The sequence below is a fragment of the Procambarus clarkii genome, chromosome 30 (genome assembly GCF_040958095.1).
Source record: "Procambarus clarkii isolate CNS0578487 chromosome 30, FALCON_Pclarkii_2.0, whole genome shotgun sequence".
NCBI lineage: Eukaryota > Metazoa > Arthropoda > Malacostraca > Decapoda > Cambaridae > Procambarus > Procambarus clarkii.
In genome coordinates this window covers 42,452,957-42,474,952 of record NC_091179.1, presented here as the reverse complement: position 1 = coordinate 42,474,952, position 21,996 = coordinate 42,452,957, and the positions used below count along the sequence as shown (strand labels likewise).

Here is a 21,996-nt window from a genome sequence, read left to right as displayed (position 1 = left end):
AGGCCGTTCTGTTTGTTTACAACCCCAATGCTTCAAAAAACACAATACTTTTAATATATAAGTGACTAAGTATGCTCTAATACATGGTCCTCAATGAAAATTATGTTTTTTTTTGTTAATTTGTCCATAATGAATAAGATTCGTTACTGTTGATCTTTATATTAAGAAAAACATCTAAGAAATTTGGTATTGAATTTTCGTTCAAATAAAGTTTCCAGTTACTAGTTTCCTAGTTATCCTTAAATGTAGGTGGTCATTATTTTACTGTTATGTATATAGAAATTTAGCATTATGCATTTATAATACAGAACAATTTGGTCATTCCACTGCCTCATAATTATATAAAATACATTGTGACAAATACTTGATAATTAAAATCAGAGTTTTTTGACAACTATAAAAAATCCTGTTGAAATCATGCCGTTTTGAGTTGTCATACGCTTCTTAGTAAATAATACTGTGTAATGTTTGGCACAATTTATCACTGTATTTACAAACTGTTTAGGTATTAATGTATTCATTTTTTTTAATGTGTAATATGTTACTTAATCCTAAACTTCTTTTGCAACATTTATATCAGTTATAAATAATTGTCGCGAAACGGCGTATGAAAAAATAAATTTCGCCAAATGAAATTAGTGTATCGGCGATCGAGCGGCCATATTTAAAAGTGCATACTCTTGTCACTGTCCTGACATTAGTTTTCGATGTACGTATTTCATTTTTGTACCAATGTGTTCGCAATAGAATGTTCTAGAAGAACATAAGTATAAAACGTCACATAAATATGTGTTCGACCGGCAACATATATAAAAACTACGTCGATTATACTCGTCGTGTCAATAATACAATTGTTTTACCACGCTGATTCAATGCCATACTGTTTTCTCAAATAAGCTCTTCGGCTATTAGAGAAAACGTAAATTTCATGGCGAACATTTGTAAACTATCCCCAAGTAGATCTGATCTATATTGGAATTTATACAAATATTTATTCTCGTGTTGCCCGCCACTGTCACCCTTGAGTAACCAGAAACGGATATACAGTAAAAACTAGGCTAACTCATCCTAATCCTTGCACAAGCCCTCCAGAATTTATTTATTGAAGATCAGCAAAAAATTATTGCGCAGCTCATATTATTACAGTTTAAGAATGAGATTTCCTTGTTCTAAAGGAATGAAAATGACACTGCCTTAATCTCAGTCGATTAAGTCAGTGTCTGGGATGCTCCCGGTGCCCGTGCCTGGTGCTCGTGCACCAGGCACGGGCGATAGTGTACGTTTAATTGTTCTTTTAGTGTAAATAACGGAATAAAATGTAAGACATATAGTCTGCAGATCTTTTTCCAGATGTCTTTTATTTTTTTTCCTAAATAAAACTAAGATATTGCGAATTTTGCTTAACAAGTACATTAATTATTAACTTTTTGTCTTTATTATTGTTATAATTAAAAGAATTACATCTTGTTTTTTTGCTTATGTACAAAACATAGTCTAATAACAACAGTTCGTTGCCCCTAAATCATCACAACATAACCAGTTTACTCATGTCATCGCCCCTAAATCAACAAAAACAACCAGTGTATTATTGTAAATAAGTATATCTTATGATTTCTTAGCAATGGTAAGACATTTTTAAGACTCTAACCTTCGTAAGAAGGTATGCTGTATACGAACTGAACGACCGCGCTTCACAACAAAAACATGGCCACATGAGTTGGATTATTCCGGTAATATTGAGCTACTGTTCATTGTTATTAGTTTACCAATACTGTTAGGGAATGTCATAAGAGTTAGGGAATGTCATAAGAGTAGTCACAGGGCAACCAAAGATACCCAGCTTCTGGGTACGGGATCTTTGCCCGAAACGCTATGCGTGCTAGTGGCTTTACAATAATAATAATAATTTATTTAGGAAAAATATATACATAGATGCAGAGTTACAGTACAAACATTCTGTTTGATTTATAGATAGAGGTAGTACATACAATACCTAAAGCCACTAGTACGAATAGCGTTTCGGGCAAGATTGTAAAATCATCATTATTCCTATTTTCTCTCTTAACCCCCAGTGTACCTGTTACGGCCCTCTCGGGACGCAACGGGGTTCTCACTCTGATGTTGTTAGAGGAAGATATAGGTATCCGTTCCCAAGCCAGTAGTGGCTATCAAGGGATGAGATCCGTGACGCAAGTAACTTAAAAGGGAGTAGGGAAAGAAAGTTAAGAACTTAATATTATATAATGTTCACCATCACCATTTAAATATATAAAAGTAAAACGTGCACAAGGGGAGGGTATTAACACTATACAAGGGGATCGTGCACAATCTAGTCTTCTGCTGAAGACTATGGATCCTCGAAGCTAGGTGCCGAGTCCGCGGTGCTTTCTTCGTGGCCTCAAGACGTGTCCTCTGAGAACGCCGAGTCTACCCTGGCCACAGGTCAGCCACAACACAGGTCCACTGGGGGCACCGTCGTGGAGGCCGTCAACCACACGTCCAGCAGGTCTGCTGGCAGGTACTGAGCCACCAAGGCTGGCACGGCCACTCCACGAACGATAAAAGGGGTACGCCCTAGACAGGAGTCTCGTGTGATATCACCAATCACCCTCCTGTCCTCAATACCCCAGTGGATTATCGTCTCCAACCGTCGGTCCCGGGTAAATCCTTCCACTGCCACTCCACTGGCAGGCTTAACACACCACAGTGTTCTTCCGGGGGGACGACGTCACAACAACTGCAGCAAACTTCAAGGTATGGAGACTGGCTGCCTCGGGTAGACTGACTACACCTTCAACACAGTGGTCCCAGGTCGGCTCTGTAAGCAGACACGTCATCAATAACAGAGACACTAAAACACCACACTTACTGCCTCAGATACAAACGCCCGACATATCCAGTCCATAGATGGCGCTGTCGTCGGAGCACCACCTCACCAGAGGTCAGGAGCGGCGGTGTTGAGTGCTGAACCAGACTGGAAACTGGTCCTCGAGGCCAGTACACGCTGTCCTCACTAGGTGTCGTCGTTCGTTTGGCGGGGGTTTCGGGAGCTGACCCACAGATGGCGTGTTTGTCACTGCTCCAGGCTCGGACGCTGAATCCGGGTCCGTAACAGTACCTTCTCGTATATTAATAAATAAATAACCAGGTTTTTTTATGCGGCTGTGCTGAAAGCCTGACGTAAAATAAATCATTGTGTCGGAGAACAGGAAGCTACAAATTAGGCTTGTATTGAGGTTCCCCCCTCCCCCCTTTCCCCCCAATTACAGGTCTTGTCTAATTACCACAAGCTACCACAAGCTACACTAGCTTCACAAAGCTTCCTGGCAATACGTTAGTAATGAATAAATATGATATGTTAGGCTGACCTAACCTAACCTAACCTAATCAAACCTAACCAAATCTAACCTAACCAAATCTAACCTAACCAAATCTAACCTAACCAAATCTAACCTAACCAAATCTAACCTAACTTAATCAAACCTAACCTAACCTAACCTAACCTAACCTAACCTCACCTCACCTAACCGATGCTTGGATCGTCGACTTGATTTGGTGTCACCATTTCTTTATTTTCATTTAATTTCTTTATAAAAAGATACTTTTTCAGATTAAAATTATGTTTTTTCGTGTTGTACATTCAGTACCAACATTATAATGAGTAAATATATCTTATTTATTCATTACTAACATATTGCCAGGAAGCTATGTGAAGCTTGTGTAGCTTGTGGTAGCTTGTAATTAGACAGACCGCCAATTACTGGTGGAGTAAATCAGCCTAGCCTACTTCTTCCTAGCATAACCTAGCCAACACTAGCCAAGCCTAGTCTACCCTTGCCTAGCCTAGCAAACAGCCCTTGAACCCCCTACTGTTAAGACTGCTCTCTGATTGTACCTATGACACCTATTATTAATTTCCTTCTGTATCTTTAGCTCCAGTATGTTGTTATATTATGCTGTGCAAATTTGGGACCTGGCCCTCTAGTATCTTACATATATGTATTATTTGATGCCATTCTTGTCTCGTGTCCAGAGAGTAAATTTTGAGAGCTTTGAGACGGTCTCAATTATTTAGATGTTTTATCATTTATATGTTTGCTGTTTATGGTCTCTTTATTTCCTCTAATTCAGAGATTTCTCCTGTTCAGAAAGGGGGAGTCAGTACCGAGCAATACTCAAGATGGGACAGCACCAGTTATTTGAATAGTATTAGCATTACTGTGGGTAGGGTCTTTGAATTTTAACATTCTCATAAACCATTCCATTATTTTTCTGGCCGCCACTATATTTGCTCGGTTATGTTCACAAAGTGTGAGGTCGTCAGACGTCGTAATTCTCAGATCTCTTGCATGTTTGTTCCTTCTTAGAGTGGGTCTGATTGTGTCCTGTGTTCCTTGTTTCATTTAATTTCCTCGTTTCTACTACTTCAGCACCTGTAACTTATCACTGTTAAAATCATGTTATTTCTGTTTTTTCAATGTCTCCTACTGTGCCAATTTACTTGTGTCTTCTGTATCATCTGTAAAGTTTCATTGTTCAAATTTCAGTTATATTTTGCTTGTATTTTCACATGTATTAATTTTATTTTTATCTCAGTTTAATTACTGAAAAAATGCCAAGAAGTTAATATGTAAACAAAAAGTGCTTATGAGATTTGCATGTCACAACTCTCATTTGCAGTTTTTGGATGGTGGTGCAAATATGCATCCTACCGTGTTCTTGTAGTTTTATATAATTAATCTAAACTGATTCTATTTTATGCCTGGTTTTAAATAGTTTTGTACCTTTTGGGTAAATTTTACAGCAGCCCAACATCAATTTCAATCGGTGATATTGTTTCTCATGCAGTCGAATATCTGAGAGCTCATTGCAACAATGGATTCCAAAAATCCAAGTAAGTTTCATTATACAGTAATTAGGATTAGGTTTCCTTTATCGCTGTACTAGATTTTAATCATATTGCATACTTTATGATAGCCCAAATTATCATAATTTTCAGGACAGAAAAGTGTATGAAGCAGTCTTTCATGCTACATTTATCCATTTAGCTAAGAGTATAATTAGCAAATGATTCACAAAAATATTAATTACACAATTTGATAATTGTCCCAGACAGACGTAAAGATCATTGCATCTTCGTTTTCTGATGTGTTGTTTTGTCATCCAAAGATTGTACATTATTACCTAAAATTCCAATTTAGAATATTTATTAAGTATTACTTAGTTTGCTTTCATCTAGAGTATGCACCTCCTCTCTTGGATTGCCTACCCTCCATCCTTCACCAGACATTAAATATCTTTGCTTATACTAAGTATTTAAAGTGCAATCAATACCTGCTTGATGGGGTTCTGGGAGTTCTTTTACTCAGCAAGACTGGCAGTAGGCCAGGCTTGACTTGTGAGAGTTGGGTCCACCAGGCTGTTGCTTGGAGTGGCCTGCAGGCGCACATACCCACCACAGCCTGGTTGGTCCGGCACTCCTTTGAGAAAACTATCTAGTTTTCTCTTGAAGAAGTCCACGGTTGTTTCGGCAATATTTCCTATGCTCGCTAGGAGTATGTTGAAAAACCGCAGACCTCTGGTGTTTATTCAGTACTCTCTGATTGTGTCTATGGCACCCCTGCTCTTCACTGGTTATATTCTACATTTTCTTCCATATTGTTTACTTCAGTATGTTGTTATTTTACTGTGTAGATTTGGGACCTGGGCCTCCAGTATTTTCCATGTGTATATTATTTGGTATCTCTCTTGTCTCCTTTCTAGTGAGTACATTTGGAGAGCTTTGAGACGATCCCAATAATTTAGGTGCTTTATCGAGTCTATGCATGCTGTATATGTTCTCTGTATTCCGTCTATTTTAGCAATCTTCACCTGCTCTGAAGGGGAAAGTGAGTACTGAGCAGTACTCAAGACGGGACAACACAAGTGACTTGAAGAGTACAACCATTGTGATGGGATCCCTGGATTTGAAAGTTCTCGTAATCCATCCTCTCATTTTTCTGGCTGCCACAATATTTGCTTGGTTATGCTCCCTAAACTTTAGTTCGTCAGACATTATTATTCCCAAGTCCTTTACATGTTACTTTCCTACTATGGACAAATTTGATTGTGTTTTGTACCCTGTATTATGTTTAAGGTTCTCATTTTTACCATATCGGAGTACCTGGAATTTGTCGCTTTTAAACATCATGTTATTTTCTGCAGCCCAGTCGTAAACTTTATTAATACTGTATCTACTTGTAGTTTTTCAATATCTTCAGCAGAGGTCATTTTTAAGCTGATTTTTGTGTCATCTGCCAAGGATGATCCAATGCTGTGCCTTGTATATGATTCTATATCTGATATGAGAATAAGGGAAAGCAATGGTGCAAGGACTGTATCTTGAGGTACAGAGCTTTTAACTGTTCTTGGACTCGATTTTATATGGTTGACTGTTACTCTTTGTGTTCTGTTTGACAGAAAACTGAGTATCCAGCGTCCTATTTTACCAGTTATTCCCATTGACCTCATTTTGTGTGCTATCACTCCATGGTCAAATTTGTCGAATGCGTTTGTGAAATCCGTGTACTGTATACCTGTGTAGAGGGGCTATGTCTGCTGCTTTAAGCGCATCTGGTATTTCCCCCGTGTCCAATCTCTTCCTACTCACTATACTGAGTGCCTGTGCTAATGTCACTTTGCATTTCTTTATAAATATTAAATTCCATGAGTCTGGACCCGGGGCTGAGTGCATGGGCATATTGTAAAATTCTCTTTCAAAATGTTCCATGCTCGTGTTGATATTGGTTATATTTACAGGGGTTTGGATATCACGCATAAAGAAGTTGTCCAGATTTTTTACTTTCATGCTGTGCATCTGAGTGCTAAACATATCCTCATACAACTTCTTTAGGATTTCACTAATTGTAAAATTAGTGTTATGACAAATTAGAAATTTGTCATACTCAATGTATGAACCTTCACTAATACAAATAGGTCCAATATTGGCAGTGATATTTTCTTATGATTTAGCATAAATGAGGAAATATTTTGGGTTTTCCTTTATTTCTTGAATTGCTTTTTGGTCTAGTTGCCTCTCTTCAATCTGATATGAATGCTTCAGTCTCTGTTTTATTTCTACAATCTTCCTGTTTAAATTATTCCTTCTTTGTATGAAAAGTTGTCTGCTTAATCATTTCTGTTGTTTTTTGTATTTTTTTGTATTGTCACCTGCGTTTTCTTTCTACGTTGGACCTCTTTCTGGCTTTCCTCAAAGGAACATGTTTCAGACAGACTTCATAGGCTTCAGAAGTCTGTTTTTCTATTCTTTGTGTATGATGTTTATTACTTAGAACACATTCCCATTGAACGTTCGTAAGTTCCCCATTTATTTTTGCCCAGTCTATCCTTTTATTATTATTATTAAAATTGGATTTATTGAATAACCCTTCTCACTTGTTGTTTCTCTTAGGCCTACTACCATTATTAATGTTAGTTTTCACTTCAATGTTGTCCGAGTACGTAGTGTTTGAGACAGTAATGTCACTGATTAGCTCGTCATTGTTTGTAAATATCAGGTGCAGCGTGTTTTCGTTCCTAGTTGGTTCTGTAATCTGCTGACTGTGCGAGAATTTGTCACAGAATGTCAGTAGTGATCTGACCTGTAGTTTGTTATTTCCAGGTTGATTTCCTGCTATAATGTTATTTTTACTATTCTCCATTTTAAAATGGGCAGATTGAAGTCTGCAAAGAAGATAATATCTGGTACTGGGTTTGTTAAGTTATCAAGGATATTCTCTATTTTGTGTATTTGCTCAGTTAATTTCTCAACTGTTGCATCTTGCAGTTTGTATATTAAAATAATAATTAGATTTATATTTTCAACCCTGATTCCAAGTACCTCTACCACCTCATTAGTTGAGTTCAGGAGCACTGTTCATGCCAGTTCCTCTTTAATATACAGACCTACTCTTCCACCTGACCTTATTACTCTGTCACATCTATATAAATTATAATTTTGGATCCAGATTTCACTATCCATGTGGTCTTTTGTGTTGAATGATTTGCTCATTCAAATCATTCATTCATCATTTGCTCATTTATTTGATCATTCAAATATGAATGATTTCCCATATTGTGTGTGACTTCTGGTGAGCTTAGGTAGTTCTACATTATAATGTAATTATACTGTACTGCACAGTTTATCATAACCCAAATTATCTTTATTTTTCAGTCCTGAGAAACGCTTTACAGCGATTATGTCCCTCATGTAATATTATCGTGAACATTAATCAACATGTCTGCAAGTGTGGCTATAGGCTTTTTGATGCCAAACGTAAAGCTCAGCCGGAAAGCCAGGCTCAGGCAAATATCAAGAGATCAGAAAAAAAACATATACCTGTTGTACATGGTAAGCTCACTTATATTTTTATTCACAATGTTTAATATGGAAATAAATAACATAATTGAATAATTTAATTTTATTTAAAGGAAATATTTTACTCCCTTTCATATTGTTGTAAAGATTACCAACATATATTGTCAAATGAGCAATTTATGTCATCTGCATTTAAAATACAGCTTTCACACACTTCACGTATTTGTGTTGGATAATATCATTTTCCAGCTTTACATAGAATACTTTGTGTTCTTTATCTATGTTCAGATGAGTTGCATAAAAGTGTGCAAGATTTACAACACCAAAAGAAATTGAAGGAGATTGAAGAGGAGATAACAAGGCTTCGAGCAATTTATGATTCCCAAAATAACAACCCAAAAAGGCGGACAATTATGTACACTGGCACTTCGTCTAGAAAAAGCAGAGCTTTAGGTATTAGTATTATTGTCAACAGTTAAATATAATCACTAACTGATCTTAAATGTAATTATAAATAACTTGTTATAGTAATATATTTTTTACTGTTTTTTTTCTATTACTAGGCACACCATCAAATCCTTTCCCTTGCAGTCATGAAGTAATGAAGCCTCCAGTTTCTGTTGTAGACGTTATACCCCAAAATATCAATGGTATGTTATCTAATTATTTTAGAGAGATACAAATATAAATGCATTGCCATAGTAACCAAGGACTAAGTTGCAAATACAGTGTGTGTGTGTGTTTGTGTACATATATATATATATATATATATATATATATATATATATATATATATATATATATATATATATATATATATATATATGTAACTGAAAACTCACACCCCAGAAGTGACTCGAACCCATACTCCCACAACTGGTATGTACAGGGACGCCTTAATCCGCTTGACCATCACGACCGGACATAAGGAAGTGATAGCCGAGGCTATATGAACCACTTCCCCGCCGGCACTCGGATGGTAATCTTGGGCATAGCATTTTATCAAATCACCTCATTCTTTGGGGCACACGTGAGGAACACAAATGCAAACAAGCCTGAATGGTCCCCAGGACTATATACAACTGAAAACTCACACCCCAGAAGTGACTCGAACCCATACTCCCACAACTGGTATGTACAGGGACGCCTTAATCCGCTTGACCATCACGACCGGACATAAGGAAGTGATAGCCGAGGCTATATGAACCACTTCCCCGCCGGCACTCGGATGGTATGGGTTCGAGTCACTTCTGGGGTGTGAGTTTTCAGTTGTATATAGTCCTGGGGACCATTCAGGCTTGTTTGCATTTGTGTTCCTCACGTGTGCCCCAAAGAATGAGGTGATTTGATAAAATGCTATGCCCAAGATTACCATCCGAGTGCCGGCGGGGAAGTGGTTCATATAGCCTCGGCTATCACTTCCTTATGTCCGGTCGTGATGGTCAAGCGGATTAAGGCGTCCCTGTACATACCAGTTGTGGGAGTATGGGTTCGAGTCACTTCTGGGGTGTGAGTTTTCAGTTGTATATAGTCCTGGGGACCATTCAGGCTTGTTTGCATTTGTGTTCCTCACGTGTGCCCCAAAGAATGAGGTGATTTGATAAAATGCTATGCCCAAGATTACCATCCGAGTGCCGGCGGGGAAGTGGTTCATATAGCCTCGGCTATCACTTCCTTATGTCCGGTCGTGATGGTCAAGCGGATTAAGGCGTCCCTGTACATACCAGTTGTGGGAGTATGGGTTCGAGTCACTTCTGGGGTGTGAGTTTTCAGTTGTATATAGTCCTGGGGACCATTCAGGCTTGTTTGCATTTGTGTTCCTCACGTGTGCCCCAAAGAATGAGGTGATTTGATAAAATGCTATGCCCAAGATTACCATCCGAGTGCCGGCGGGGAAGTGGTTCATATAGCCTCGGCTATCACTTCCTTATGTCCGGTCGTGATGGTCAAGCGGATTAAGGCGTCCCTGTACATACCAGTTGTGGGAGTATGGGTTCGAGTCACTTCTGGGGTGTGAGTTTTCAGTTGTATATAGTCCTGGGGACCATTCAGGCTTGTTTGCATTTGTGTTCCTCACGTGTGCCCCAAAGAATGAGGTGATTTGATAAAATGCTATGCCCAAGATTACCATCCGAGTGCCGGCGGGGAAGTGGTTCATATAGCCTCGGCTATCACTTCCTTATGTCCGGTCGTGATGGTCAAGCGGATTAAGGCGTCCCTGTACATACCAGTTGTGGGAGTATGGGTTCGAGTCACTTCTGGGGTGTGAGTTTTCAGTTGTATATAGTCCTGGGGATCATTCAGGCTTGTTTGCATTTGTGTTCCTCACGTGTGCCCCAAAGAATGAGGTGATTTGATAAAATGCTATGCCCAAGATTACCATCCGAGTGCCGGCGGGGAAGTGGTTCATATAGCCTCGGCTATCACTTCCTTATGTCCGGTCGTGATGGTCAAGCGGATTAAGGCGTCCCTGTACATACCAGTTGTGGGAGTATGGGTTCGAGTCACTTCTGGGGTGTGAGTTTTCAGTTGTATATAGTCCTGGGGACCATTCAGGCTTGTTTGCATTTGTGTTCCTCACGTGTGCCCCAAAGAATGAGGTGATTTGATAAAATGCTATGCCCAAGATTACCATCCGAGTGCCGGCGGGGAAGTGGTTCATATAGCCTCGGCTATCACTTCCTTATGTCCGGTCGTGATGGTCAAGCGGATTAAGGCGTCCCTGTACATACCAGTTGTGGGAGTATGGGTTCGAGTCACTTCTGGGGTGTGAGTTTTCAGTTGTATATAGTCCTGGGGACCATTCAGGCTTGTTTGCATATATATATGTATATGTATATATAAATATGTATATATATATTATATATATATATATTATATATATGTCGTACCTAGTAGTCAGAACGCACTTCTTGGCCTACTATGCAAGTACCGATTGGCTTAATAGGCCAAGTGACTTTTAATTTTCAATAAATTGTTTCCTTTTTTTTAAATATTATTATTATATTATATTAAGAACATAAATTATTGATTTAGTTATGTTAGTTTAGATTAGGTCAAGATAAGTTAGGTTAGGTTAGGTAGGCTTGGTTAGGTTCGATCATATATCTACATTAATTTTAACTCAAATTTAAAAAAATTTAGCTCATACATAATGAAATGAATAACTTTATCATTTCACAAGAAAAACATTTGAAAAAATATTGAAATTCTGGAAAACTTGGCTTATTAGGCAAGTCTGGCCTTGCATAGTAGGGCCAAGAACTCTATTCTGGCTAGCTATCTATATATATATATATATATATATATATATATATGTCGTACCTAGTAGCCAGAACTCACTTCTCAGCCTACTATGCAAGGCCCGATTTGCCTAATAAGCCAAGTTTTCATAAATTAATATATTTTCTCTATTTTTTTTATTATGAAATGATAAAGCTACCCATTTCATTATGTATGAGGTCAGTTTTTTTTATTGCAGTTAAAATTAGCGTAGATATAGGACCGAACCTAACCAACCCTACCTAACCTAACCTAACCTATCTTTATAGGGTAGGTTAGGTTAGGTAGCCGAAAAAGTTATGTTAGGTTAGGTTAGGTAGGTTAGGTAGTCGAAAAACAATTAATTCATGAAAACTTGGCTTATTAGGCAAATCGGGCCTTGCATAGTAGGCTCAGAAGTGAGTTCTGGCTACTAGGTACAATATATATATATATATATATATATATATATATATATATATATATATATATATATATATATATATATATATATATATATATATATATATTGTACCTAGTAGCCAGAACGTCGTACTCGGCCTACTATGCAAGGCCCGATTTGCCTAATAAGCCAACTTTTCCTGAATTATTATATATTCTATAATTTTTTTCTTACGAAATGATAAAGCTACCCATTTCATTATGTATGAGGTCAATTTTTTTTATTGGAGTTAAAATTAACGTAGATATTTGACCGAACCTAACCAACCCTACCTAACCTAACCAAACCTATCTTTATAGGTTAGGTTAGGTTAGGTAGCCGAAAAAGTTAGGTTAGGTTAGTTAGTCGAAAAATAATTCATGAAAACTTGGCTTATTAGGCAAATTGAGCCTTGCATAGTAGGCTGAGAAGTGTGTTCTGGCTACTAGGTACGACACACACATATATATATATGTATATATATATATATATATATATATATATATATATATATATATATATATATATATATATATATATATATAATGTCGTACCTAGTAGCCTAGAACGCACTTTTTGGCCTACTATTCAAGGCCCGATTTGCCTAATAAGCCAAGTTTTCCTGAAATAATATATTTTTTCTAATTTTTTTCTTATGAAATGATAAAGCTACCCATTTCATTTTGTATGAGGTCAATTTTTTTTTATTGGAGTTAAAATTAACGTAGATATATGACCGAACCTAACCAACCCTACCTAACCTATCTTTATAGGTTAGGTTTGGTTAGGTAGCCGAAAAAGTTAGGTTAGGTTAGGTTAGGTTAGGTAGGTTAGGTAGTCGAAAAACAATTAATTCATGAAAACTTGGCTTATTAGGCAAATCGGGCCTTGCATAGTAGGCTGAGAAGTGCGTTCTGGCTATTAAGTACGACATATATATATATATATATATATATATATATATATATATATATATATATATATATATATATATATATATATATATATATATATATATATATATACATATATATATATATATATATATATATATATATATATATATATATATATATATATATATACATATATATATACATATATATATATATATATATATACATATATATATTTATATATATATATATATATATATATATATATATATATATATATATATATATATATATATATATATATATATATATATATATATATATATACATACACATACCTTAATTTATTGCCTGGCAATTCTCTAATTGCAGAGTCTCCCGGTGCTGCTGCTGTTGAAGTGTTACCTGAAAACTTTGATGGTATGTCACATTTGTTATTATTTAAAAAAAAATTCCATATATATATATATAATATATATATATATATATATATATATATATATATATATATATATATATATATATATATATATATATATATACATATTATATATATATATATATATATATATATATATATATAGGGACCTACTATATATATATATATATATATATATATATATATATCATATATGGCTATCCTCTCTGAAATTGCAGGGAAAAGGACTTGGGTCCTTGATGTATGTAGGGTGGATCATAGTAGGCTTAAGTTAAATGCCTTATAAAGACCCTTAGGCCATTTTCATAGTCATTCCTGATGCAAATGTCCTGTCAAGGGTGTATAGATAGATGAATAAATATGGTTGTAGATAAATGGATAAAGGGGTAATATTATATAGTAAACACATTTGTAAAAATATTATTATAAATTATAAATACTGTATATATATATAAAATTATTTAAATTTATATATAAAAATATTTTTTGGTCAAAATATTGACTTATAGTGTGAATGAAATATAAAATAGCTAAAGAAGATAGTCTAAAAATCAGTGTAAGATTATAACTAAAGTATAATAATTTCAGCCGCTGCCGAACTTGCTGCAGAAATAAAAAAAATCCAAGAATCGCAAGTGAAGATTTCTCAATGGCAGCAAAGAAGAATGAAGGCTGAAATTTCTTGGGAAGAAAGTCGGTCAGTTCTATTTGAGTGGGAGGTGTCTAGGCACGCTGTTCCAGTTGAAGGTACATACACAATACTTATAAGCATATTGTCTATTTACATCAGCATATCAGTTTACATTACAACTTATTATATTTGCATTTTTTTTTAGTTATATTTTTTGAATAGAGAGTGGGTACTTCGTTTTAAATATACCTGAAGCATTTTATCACTAATGAAAAATGTTTATGTATACTTATAGACCATATTTTTTTCCTAATTCTGCATGATCTGAAACTGTACAGAAGTCTTTTTTGACAAAGATGCGATATTTTTGAACATATGTTTTCAAATATTTTCATTTGACAGACACCAAATGCTTCAAATGTAGGATTGAAGCCAGCATCAAATGTGAAGATTGTCATCGCCTATTCTGCTACCACTGTGATATGAAAAAGCATTTTTTAAACCCATTCCATGATAGGTTTTCCTGGGCCAGTGGATATTATGAAGCATTGCCACCAACTGTGACTGTTGACCTTAATGGGACATTTACTGACTGGCGTATGTAAACCAAAAAATTCTTTACATATGAAAACTTTTCTTTTTACCAAGCTATTACAATATAAGTACCAAAATATTGAAAGAAAAAAATAAATAAATTTTTTACTCAATAAGCAATTCAATTTTTATGGCATTTGACTTATTAAATATTATTTAAATATGCAATCTGCTAAGTTTATTATTATTTTCTTATTCAGAACCTGTTGTGCCAGTTCCTGTGCCAAAAATTTCCTGTAACTGTAAAGACTATAACCTTAACATAAAGAGTTCTGACATCATGTGTACTTTCATAATGCTCTCAGGTATATTTTATTTAATATTAAGTTTGAACACATAAGTCTATGAGTATTTGCATCACTGAATATAGTAGCATCACTGAAGTTCTAGTGAGGATACCCATACCCAAGCATGTGGACTTCAATCTTTGAGACACAAACATATCCATTCAGTGATGGAGATGAGTTTTACAAAAGATTCAAAATAAGCTGCTTTATTTTAGGAATAAATACTAAAACTAAGCTTTCTAGGCAGGTATGACCTTTATCTGCCCATATTTGAATGTCAAGAGTGTGGATACAGCCTTCCTGCAGATGCTAAGATGTTGTATGATGGTGGATACTTCTGCTCATCAGCCAGGAAAAGTAACACATTCTTCAGCACCAAACTCCTGAACAACTGGCATTTCCTTAAAAGGAACAGTCCAGGTTTATCAATGAAATCCTTGTTAATAGCGCTCCAAGCGCTTGGCTCTCGTAATGGAAGAGTAAGTATTTATTAATTTTATATATGTAATGTAAGTACCTGTATACATTAAACTGTATATATAATAATACATAAAAATATGAACCCACTCCACACATTCTCTTGTGCCACTTACATGTACAAAACCTTGTTCCTAAATGCACATCCTGATCTGAAACTCTTCCTTGATAGATGTAAAGGATCCCATAATCACCACACCAGAAATCAATATCTCTCTGATATCCCCCGAGTCAAACTAAATCTGTGCAAACTCTCTATGCAAATAAAGTAATTGGTTATTGCTCCTAATTGGTAAACTCTTTATTAAATTAAAAGCTGTCCAGCTGTTCAAAACATTATTCAAAAGTAAAACTAAAAAGCATTAATTTCATCCTTATAGTTTCCTACGTAGTTCTTCAAACTTGCACTGTTACTTGTGCTACCCACTCCCCCAATATATATGGCTAACTCATGCAACTTGCATGGCTTAGCCACATCTGGGCCTAGTGCTGGGAACTAGGTTCCCTGCACTATGCTGGGAACAAGGTTCCCAGTATTAGGCTGGGAACCAGGTTCCCAGTACTAGGCTGGGAACGTAGTTGTTCAATCTTGCACTATAACTTGTGCTACCCACTCCCCCAATATATGGGGCTAATCCATGCAAATTCTATATTCAGTATATATTTCAGGATGGTTGCATCAACTTTGAAGCTGCTAAATGAACATTCCAGGAGTGGAGATTTATGCAGTATGAACTTGCAAATGTCCAAAGCTACAATAAGAACGTGTGCCCTGCTTGTCATACTAACCCATTTGCCATACATATTGATGGCAACAAAAAGTTATTCCGATATGAAAAAGTTGGAAGGTACAGTTCTTAAATAATTTTCCTTTTGTAAGATAAATTTTTATTTTTCAACAATTAATACATTTCTTTTAGGGCAACTTATATATCACAATACATTATTCGTTATGTAAATATATCAATATCTGAAAAATTCTTACATGCAATACATAATAGCGTTATTCATGTATTACAACATTAAGTAATATATATTTACACAATCATCAAAATTGAAAACAAATCAATGTAAATTATGTAAATACTGTCATTTTGTTTCTTTTAGAGGATTGAGGGAATCATATTATTCAGAGAGTGTCTTTGCTGCTGACAATGATGTGACTAATCACCTTAACCATATAGAGAGCTTAAAAACAAAGGTAAATATTATGTGTACAGACTTTGTAAACTGTACATAGATTTTATATTTTTATTTATATATACAAGACTTTTTACATTCTTGTACAGCTACTAGCACGCATAGTGTTTCAAGCAAGTCGTTAATCCTATGTTTCCCAGAATATGACCCCACCAAATCCATTAACAACCAGGTACCCATTTTACTGTGGGGTAAACAGGGGGGGGGGGCATAGTTAAGGGTTGATGCCCAGTAAATCTCCAAGGCCAGGATACAAACCCAGGACAAAGCGCTCGCGAAACGCCAGGCGAGTGTCTTAACCCACTACACCATTGGGAAAAGACAGTCATGATGTCTTACAGTTTACAGAGTTAATATATATATTATAACAAGTAGTTAGGTTTTTTTTAACCCACAGGCAAGTCAACCAGTAAAACATAGAGTACTCAACGTTTGTCAAGAGCTACATATATATATATATATATATATATATATATATATATATATATATATGATATAAATATATAATATATATGATATATATATATAATATATATCATTTATATTTGATTTGCAGAACAGCCAAAATTGTGGTGTCTCGTTGTGGAAAGCGGCGCGAAACGAACCGTATACACACAAATCCCTGGACCAGACTGGCATAAGCCTTGCATCATGCCGGCATGGTGTAATTCTCAAAATGTGCAATATGACTCGTGGTGAGGTTTTTGGCTATGCACACTATCTCCATATAAATTACTTCAAAAGTGCCAAGTACATCTGCCAGGACATTATTTGTCAATACTGGCCATGGGCCCTGAAAATTCAAGAAAAAAATAAGAAATTCACCCTACTGGAGACAAAGCCGTTCCTAGGTGTTTTGCATGCAAAAGCACATGCATGGTATTGCCAGGTAAATAATTATCATTTGTCAAAATAACGGGTATAAATGTAACATTATTTTAGGGTTAAAAAGCTATTAATCAGAATAAAGTATTTAGTCATAATTAAATTTTTGAGCAATCGACTAATATTCTTTCCTTGTAATTATTATGCAGTGTGTTACATCTTAATTATAGGTCCTGTATGGAGGACGCTGGCAGCACGGAAGTGGTTTGACCACAGGTGAAGAAACCGAGCAAATTTTCAGCTATATGTCGCGGTACAACAGTACCACCAAAAACATGTTGAAAGCCGGTTAGTTTATAGTGCATTGTTACAATGAGGAAGGTATAATCTATTAAAACTTGTTAGTGATATTTATTATGTGTAATGAAGATGACTTCAGTAACTAGCAACACCTGGTGTCACCCTACAACTTTGTGTATATGAATTGGATTTGATTAATATAGCAAGTAAATTATAGATAGTATAAAAGTGAATGTTGACCAGACCACACACAAGAAGGTGAAGGGATGACGACGTTTCAGTCCGTCCTGGACCATTCTAAAGTCGATTTTGATGAGGAAGTAGACAGGAAATAAATAGGCTAGAGAGAGCTGAGGAGCAAAGTAAGGTGTATTTTAGGGGATAGTAATAATAATAAGAGCTGCAGATGGCCTATTGGCCCATACGAGGCAGCTGCTATTATAACCACTGAATGAGAAGGAGATAGGAATAAGAACTAACTAACACACCAACAAACTAACACACTTCGTAGCAATCTAGTTCACAGTGCTCCTCAAAAAAAAAAAAAAAAAAAAATGCTCCTGCTGCTGGTGTCTACTCTATTTCCTGTTCATCTTGTACAATACTTTGGCAAAACTGGCTGTACACTGAATGACAGACTTAAAGAACACAAGAGAAGTGTTAAGTCTGCAGACACTAACAATGCTCCCTTCTGCCTTGTGAGGGATTCTAATCATCCCATAGATTGGTCTTCCTCCAAAATAATCTTTCCTGCCTCTACTCTCCACAGACGCCGTCTTGTTGAATCGGCTCTAATACACAATGTACCTAACATGAACTTGAGTCCTGGCTTTGTTGCTGTGGACTCTTCCCTTTCACAGTATATACTCAAATGCTGTAATCTTTCTAACAAACGTGACCTAACATAAGCCTACCCCTTCCATTTATCTATCTTTTCTTTCTCTTTCCTTTTCTTTCTCTCTTCTCCCTTTTTTCTGTTCATTGTCTTCTCCTACGCTCCCTTGCTATCGTCTTCTTATTCCTATCTCCTTCTCATTTGGTGGTTATAATAGGAGCTGCCTCGTATGGGCCAATAGGCCATCTGCAGCTCTTATTATTATTACTATCCCCTAAAATACACCTTACTTTGCTCCTCAGCTCTCTCTAGCCTATTTATTGCCTGTCTCTACTTCCTCATCACAATTGACTTGAGAATGGTCCAGGATGGACCGAAACGTCGTCGTCCCTTCACCTTCTAGTGAGTGGTCTGGTCTACATACTTTAGCCACGTTATTGTGACTCATCGCCTGCATAAAAGTGAATTATTTTCATTTTACATATTCATTGAAGGGAGTTATTTTTTGTCCCTTTTTTCAGAGCGTGAAGAAGAACTTAGTGAATCTTCATTTTTTTGGAACCAACGTAAACATGACTCTTTAGCTCATGTTCTAGCTTCAAGATTTTGTAAGGCAAGTAATTTGCTTTATTCATTGAATATATGCAACAATGATCATGAATCACTAATATAAGTGCACAGGAAAAAAAAAACATTCAAAAATAAAAATAAAAATAACATTTACTGGCATTAAACAGCCTTCATCAGCAGTTAGGCTCGTAAGGATTGTTTTTTTTTTTTAATATCAAATATTAAATAAAAATTGCAACATTTATTATACTAACAGGGCAGTTTTTCCTCCTGTTGATAGGCAAAAGAAGCTGCAGAGTTAATAAGAAAGGAGTTAGCTGACTTATCTCTTGATGAAAAACAACTTCTCATCTGGATTGCAGAGTTAACCAACTTAGCCCAGAGTTTAAATAAAAGGTTTGCTTGTAAAATATATAGTAAGAAACACTGTTTTGAAATACTCTTATATATTTTAACAAGGTTATTGTACTGTAAAATCAATGCAGTACCATAAATCATAAAATTGCCAAAACATTTCTTTATTATTTTAATTGTTTAGTTCTTGTACAGTAATTGTCAGCCATCATAAAATGCCATTGTGACCATTGCCTAAAAATTTAAGTTAAATTTTTTTTTAATTAATCAGGGACTTTACATGTTTGAATTTAGTAAACATTATAGTAAACAGTATCCTCTATTCTCAACAGATCAGTTTCTCAAAATGATGTTCAAAATGGGATAGAGTTAGTATGTGACTCAATTAGAACCAAGAAATCCCAAATATCCGGTGTAGCAGGTATGTTAAAGCTTATGTATAAGTTAGGGACTGATAAAACAAACAAAAATCTTTTAGTGTTTGTAAAATACTTCAAGAAAACAATGACTTTTTTTTTATCTAAACACATCTAATGTCATTTATTTCTCAGGTAGATTTGTATGGATACCATCTCACTTAGGTGTTGTCCTATGTAATTATAGGTAATTGTCAAAATTAAGTTGAGATATCAATATCTATGGCAGGTGCCTGCAGGTAATGAATCTGCCAATGGAAATCATTCCAGTTGTAAACTATGTGAACAAAAGCTAGGACATGCTGTCTATCACTATATATGTGATTGCCCTGTTATCAATGACTTCAGAACAAATGGTATGATGTACTTTGAGTTTTGTTATTACTTCATACACTCAGGAATATTGGAAGATATTCTTGTGCTGTACCCCGATTTTGTTAGTGGAGGCTAATAGATCAGCCTTACATTTCATATTCTCTCCAGATTCCATGTATGACTGGCTGTCCTGTGAGGTTTTTGATCTACACTGTGGTCTTTCATACATAATAGGATAGCAGCACATTGCTGTGTATACCTAAGCTTGTTAAAAAAAAAAGTGGTTGGCAAATATTTATGTAGTGTGTTCTCCTACTTTTGTGTAGGTATTCACTACTAAGTATATACAAAACAAATTTATCAACTATAATCTTATATACTAGTAACAAAGTGTTTCTTTCAGCTTCAAGCAAAATGAGATCACGATACCGTGCAAAGATTGAAGCAGACAAGAAAAAGTTGAGGGAACTGATAGCGGTCTACAATGAAGACAATACAGAAAAACTTAGTGTGGAGATTGCTGAAGAGGGGAACTTTCCATGGTATAATGACACTCCTCAACCAACTGATAATGGTAAGTATATTTGGTTAGTTTTCTGTGCATATTGGCCTTGTCAATGAGGATAAATATTGTTAGCTACTAACATGTTAATTCAAACTGACTCATTATGGTAATGGACAAATGGAAGTCCATGCCTAATTTATATTGTTAAGATAATAATATTAACAAGATACCTTAAAAATGATTACATATGATTGCATTGTTGTTGCATAATACATGCATCCTACAATGACAGATTTGTTCATGTTCCTTATTAAATAATTTACTTTATATTTTATTTTTGAATATTTTCAGTTACTCTTCAAGACAAGAGAAATGCTGCAGAAAAGCTGCATATGTACAACAGGACTATGGAAGAACAAAATGTCATTCAACTTGAAATGAAAAGTTACTTGGATTTCTACAGAAAAAAGCTTGAAGAGATAACACAAAGACTAGATGATGTACAAAACAAAAGTGCTCCACCCTCTTGGATAATTGAAGTTAGTATCAGGTATCAATATTAACTTAATTACTCCACTGAAATAAATGTTATTGCATTATAGCTACTTGGTAAATATTTTAACAGGTAGCTTAATCATTGTTGTTTGTGTCTAAGCTAAGTAAAATTAGTAAAAGCATTTTGTAGACAAAAATTGTAATATATTTTCATTATCACTTTTACTGGTTAAAGTTTAAATGAAACACTTGTTAGGAAAACAAACATTTAATTTAAAAAATACCTGAAATAATGATGTGTGTTTGTTTTACAGGAACCGGGTAAATACTCAATAAAGAAGTCATCATTCCAGCATGTAACCAGTGGACTTACGGCCCTCTTGCTAAATATAAGAAAATTCTATCAACTTAAACTAATTGAGGCAACTAACCTGTTTTCTGAAGACAGGGAAGTAGAGTACAACAAATTTCAAACAGACAGTCAAGATTCCGAGGATTCCGAGACCGACAGTGACAACAGTGTAGTCAGTATTGAGTCACAGACTGACAACGAAGAAATGGAAGAAACACTCTTCCCTTTGATTTGAGTAGCTTTAAGTAGCAAAGCAAAGATAAAATAACAAGTATTCTCTACCCCTGGGTTGGCAAATGTTCTTTGCCCAAATCATCGTCATGTTAATTTTGCATCCCTATGTTGCTCAAGAAAGATTTGTTTTCAAATTAGTTTTTATTTTTATTAATTACCCTCAAAGTTTTGTTTAGTTTAGAAATGCTTATTAAATAAATTGTAGTTGTAGT

General features: G+C 35.4%; 2 protein-coding genes across 6 annotated transcripts; both read left to right on the top strand.

Annotated features, from left to right (window-relative positions):
* The first annotated feature begins 1,516 nt into the window (after positions 1-1,516).
* Positions 1,517-16,111, top strand: LOC123749693 (uncharacterized). 4 transcript variants are annotated; one of them, XR_011230050.1, is made up of 10 exons: positions 1,518-1,730; positions 4,805-4,894; positions 8,213-8,389; positions 8,645-8,809; positions 8,920-9,006; positions 13,328-13,375; positions 13,983-14,141; positions 14,428-14,622; positions 15,154-15,385; positions 16,053-16,092. XR_011230050.1 is itself a non-coding variant. In XM_069334095.1 (10 exons), the coding sequence occupies exons 2-10, from the start codon at positions 4,876-4,878 to the stop codon at positions 16,083-16,085; spliced, it is 1,119 nt and encodes a 372-aa protein (XP_069190196.1). In that variant the 5' UTR covers positions 1,518-1,730; positions 4,805-4,875; the 3' UTR covers positions 16,086-16,111. The 4 variants fall into 4 exon arrangements, 3 of the variants coding, with proteins under 3 accessions (XP_069190198.1, XP_069190196.1, XP_069190197.1); XM_069334095.1 differs by having other exon boundaries at positions 15,150-15,385; positions 16,053-16,111; XM_069334097.1 differs by lacking the exons at positions 15,154-15,385; positions 16,053-16,092 and adding an exon at positions 14,820-15,143 and having other exon boundaries at positions 1,517-1,730.
* LOC138370099 (uncharacterized) lies at positions 16,097-21,996 on the top strand. Of its 2 annotated transcripts, XM_069334093.1 has the most exons (10): positions 16,097-16,231; positions 16,491-16,584; positions 17,140-17,472; positions 17,639-17,756; positions 19,065-19,156; positions 19,394-19,509; positions 19,800-19,888; positions 20,602-20,772; positions 21,055-21,242; positions 21,513-21,996. In XM_069334093.1, exons 1-10 carry the CDS (start codon positions 16,107-16,109, stop codon positions 21,783-21,785), a joined length of 1,599 nt encoding a protein of 532 aa, XP_069190194.1. In that variant the 5' UTR covers positions 16,097-16,106; the 3' UTR covers positions 21,786-21,996. The 2 variants fall into 2 exon arrangements, with proteins under 2 accessions (XP_069190194.1, XP_069190195.1); XM_069334094.1 differs by lacking the exon at positions 17,140-17,472.

Excerpts from the sequence above, each read along its gene's own strand:
- LOC123749693 (XM_069334095.1), top strand. Across the intron at positions 14,142-14,427 it reads GCACGCTGTTCCAGTTGAAG|ACACCAAATGCTTCAAATGT; the intron begins GTACATACACAA and ends TTCATTTGACAG. Across the intron at positions 14,623-15,149 it reads TGGGACATTTACTGACTGGC|GCAGGTATGACCTTTATCTG; the intron begins GTATGTAAACCA and ends TAAGCTTTCTAG.
- LOC138370099 (XM_069334093.1), top strand. The coding sequence starts at position 16,107 with ATGCAGTATGAACTTGCAAATGTCCAAAGCTACAATAAGAACGTGTGC. Across the intron at positions 17,473-17,638 it reads CACATGCATGGTATTGCCAG|GTCCTGTATGGAGGACGCTG; the intron begins GTAAATAATTAT and ends TCTTAATTATAG. Across the intron at positions 17,757-19,064 it reads CAAAAACATGTTGAAAGCCG|AGCGTGAAGAAGAACTTAGT; the intron begins GTTAGTTTATAG and ends CCCTTTTTTCAG.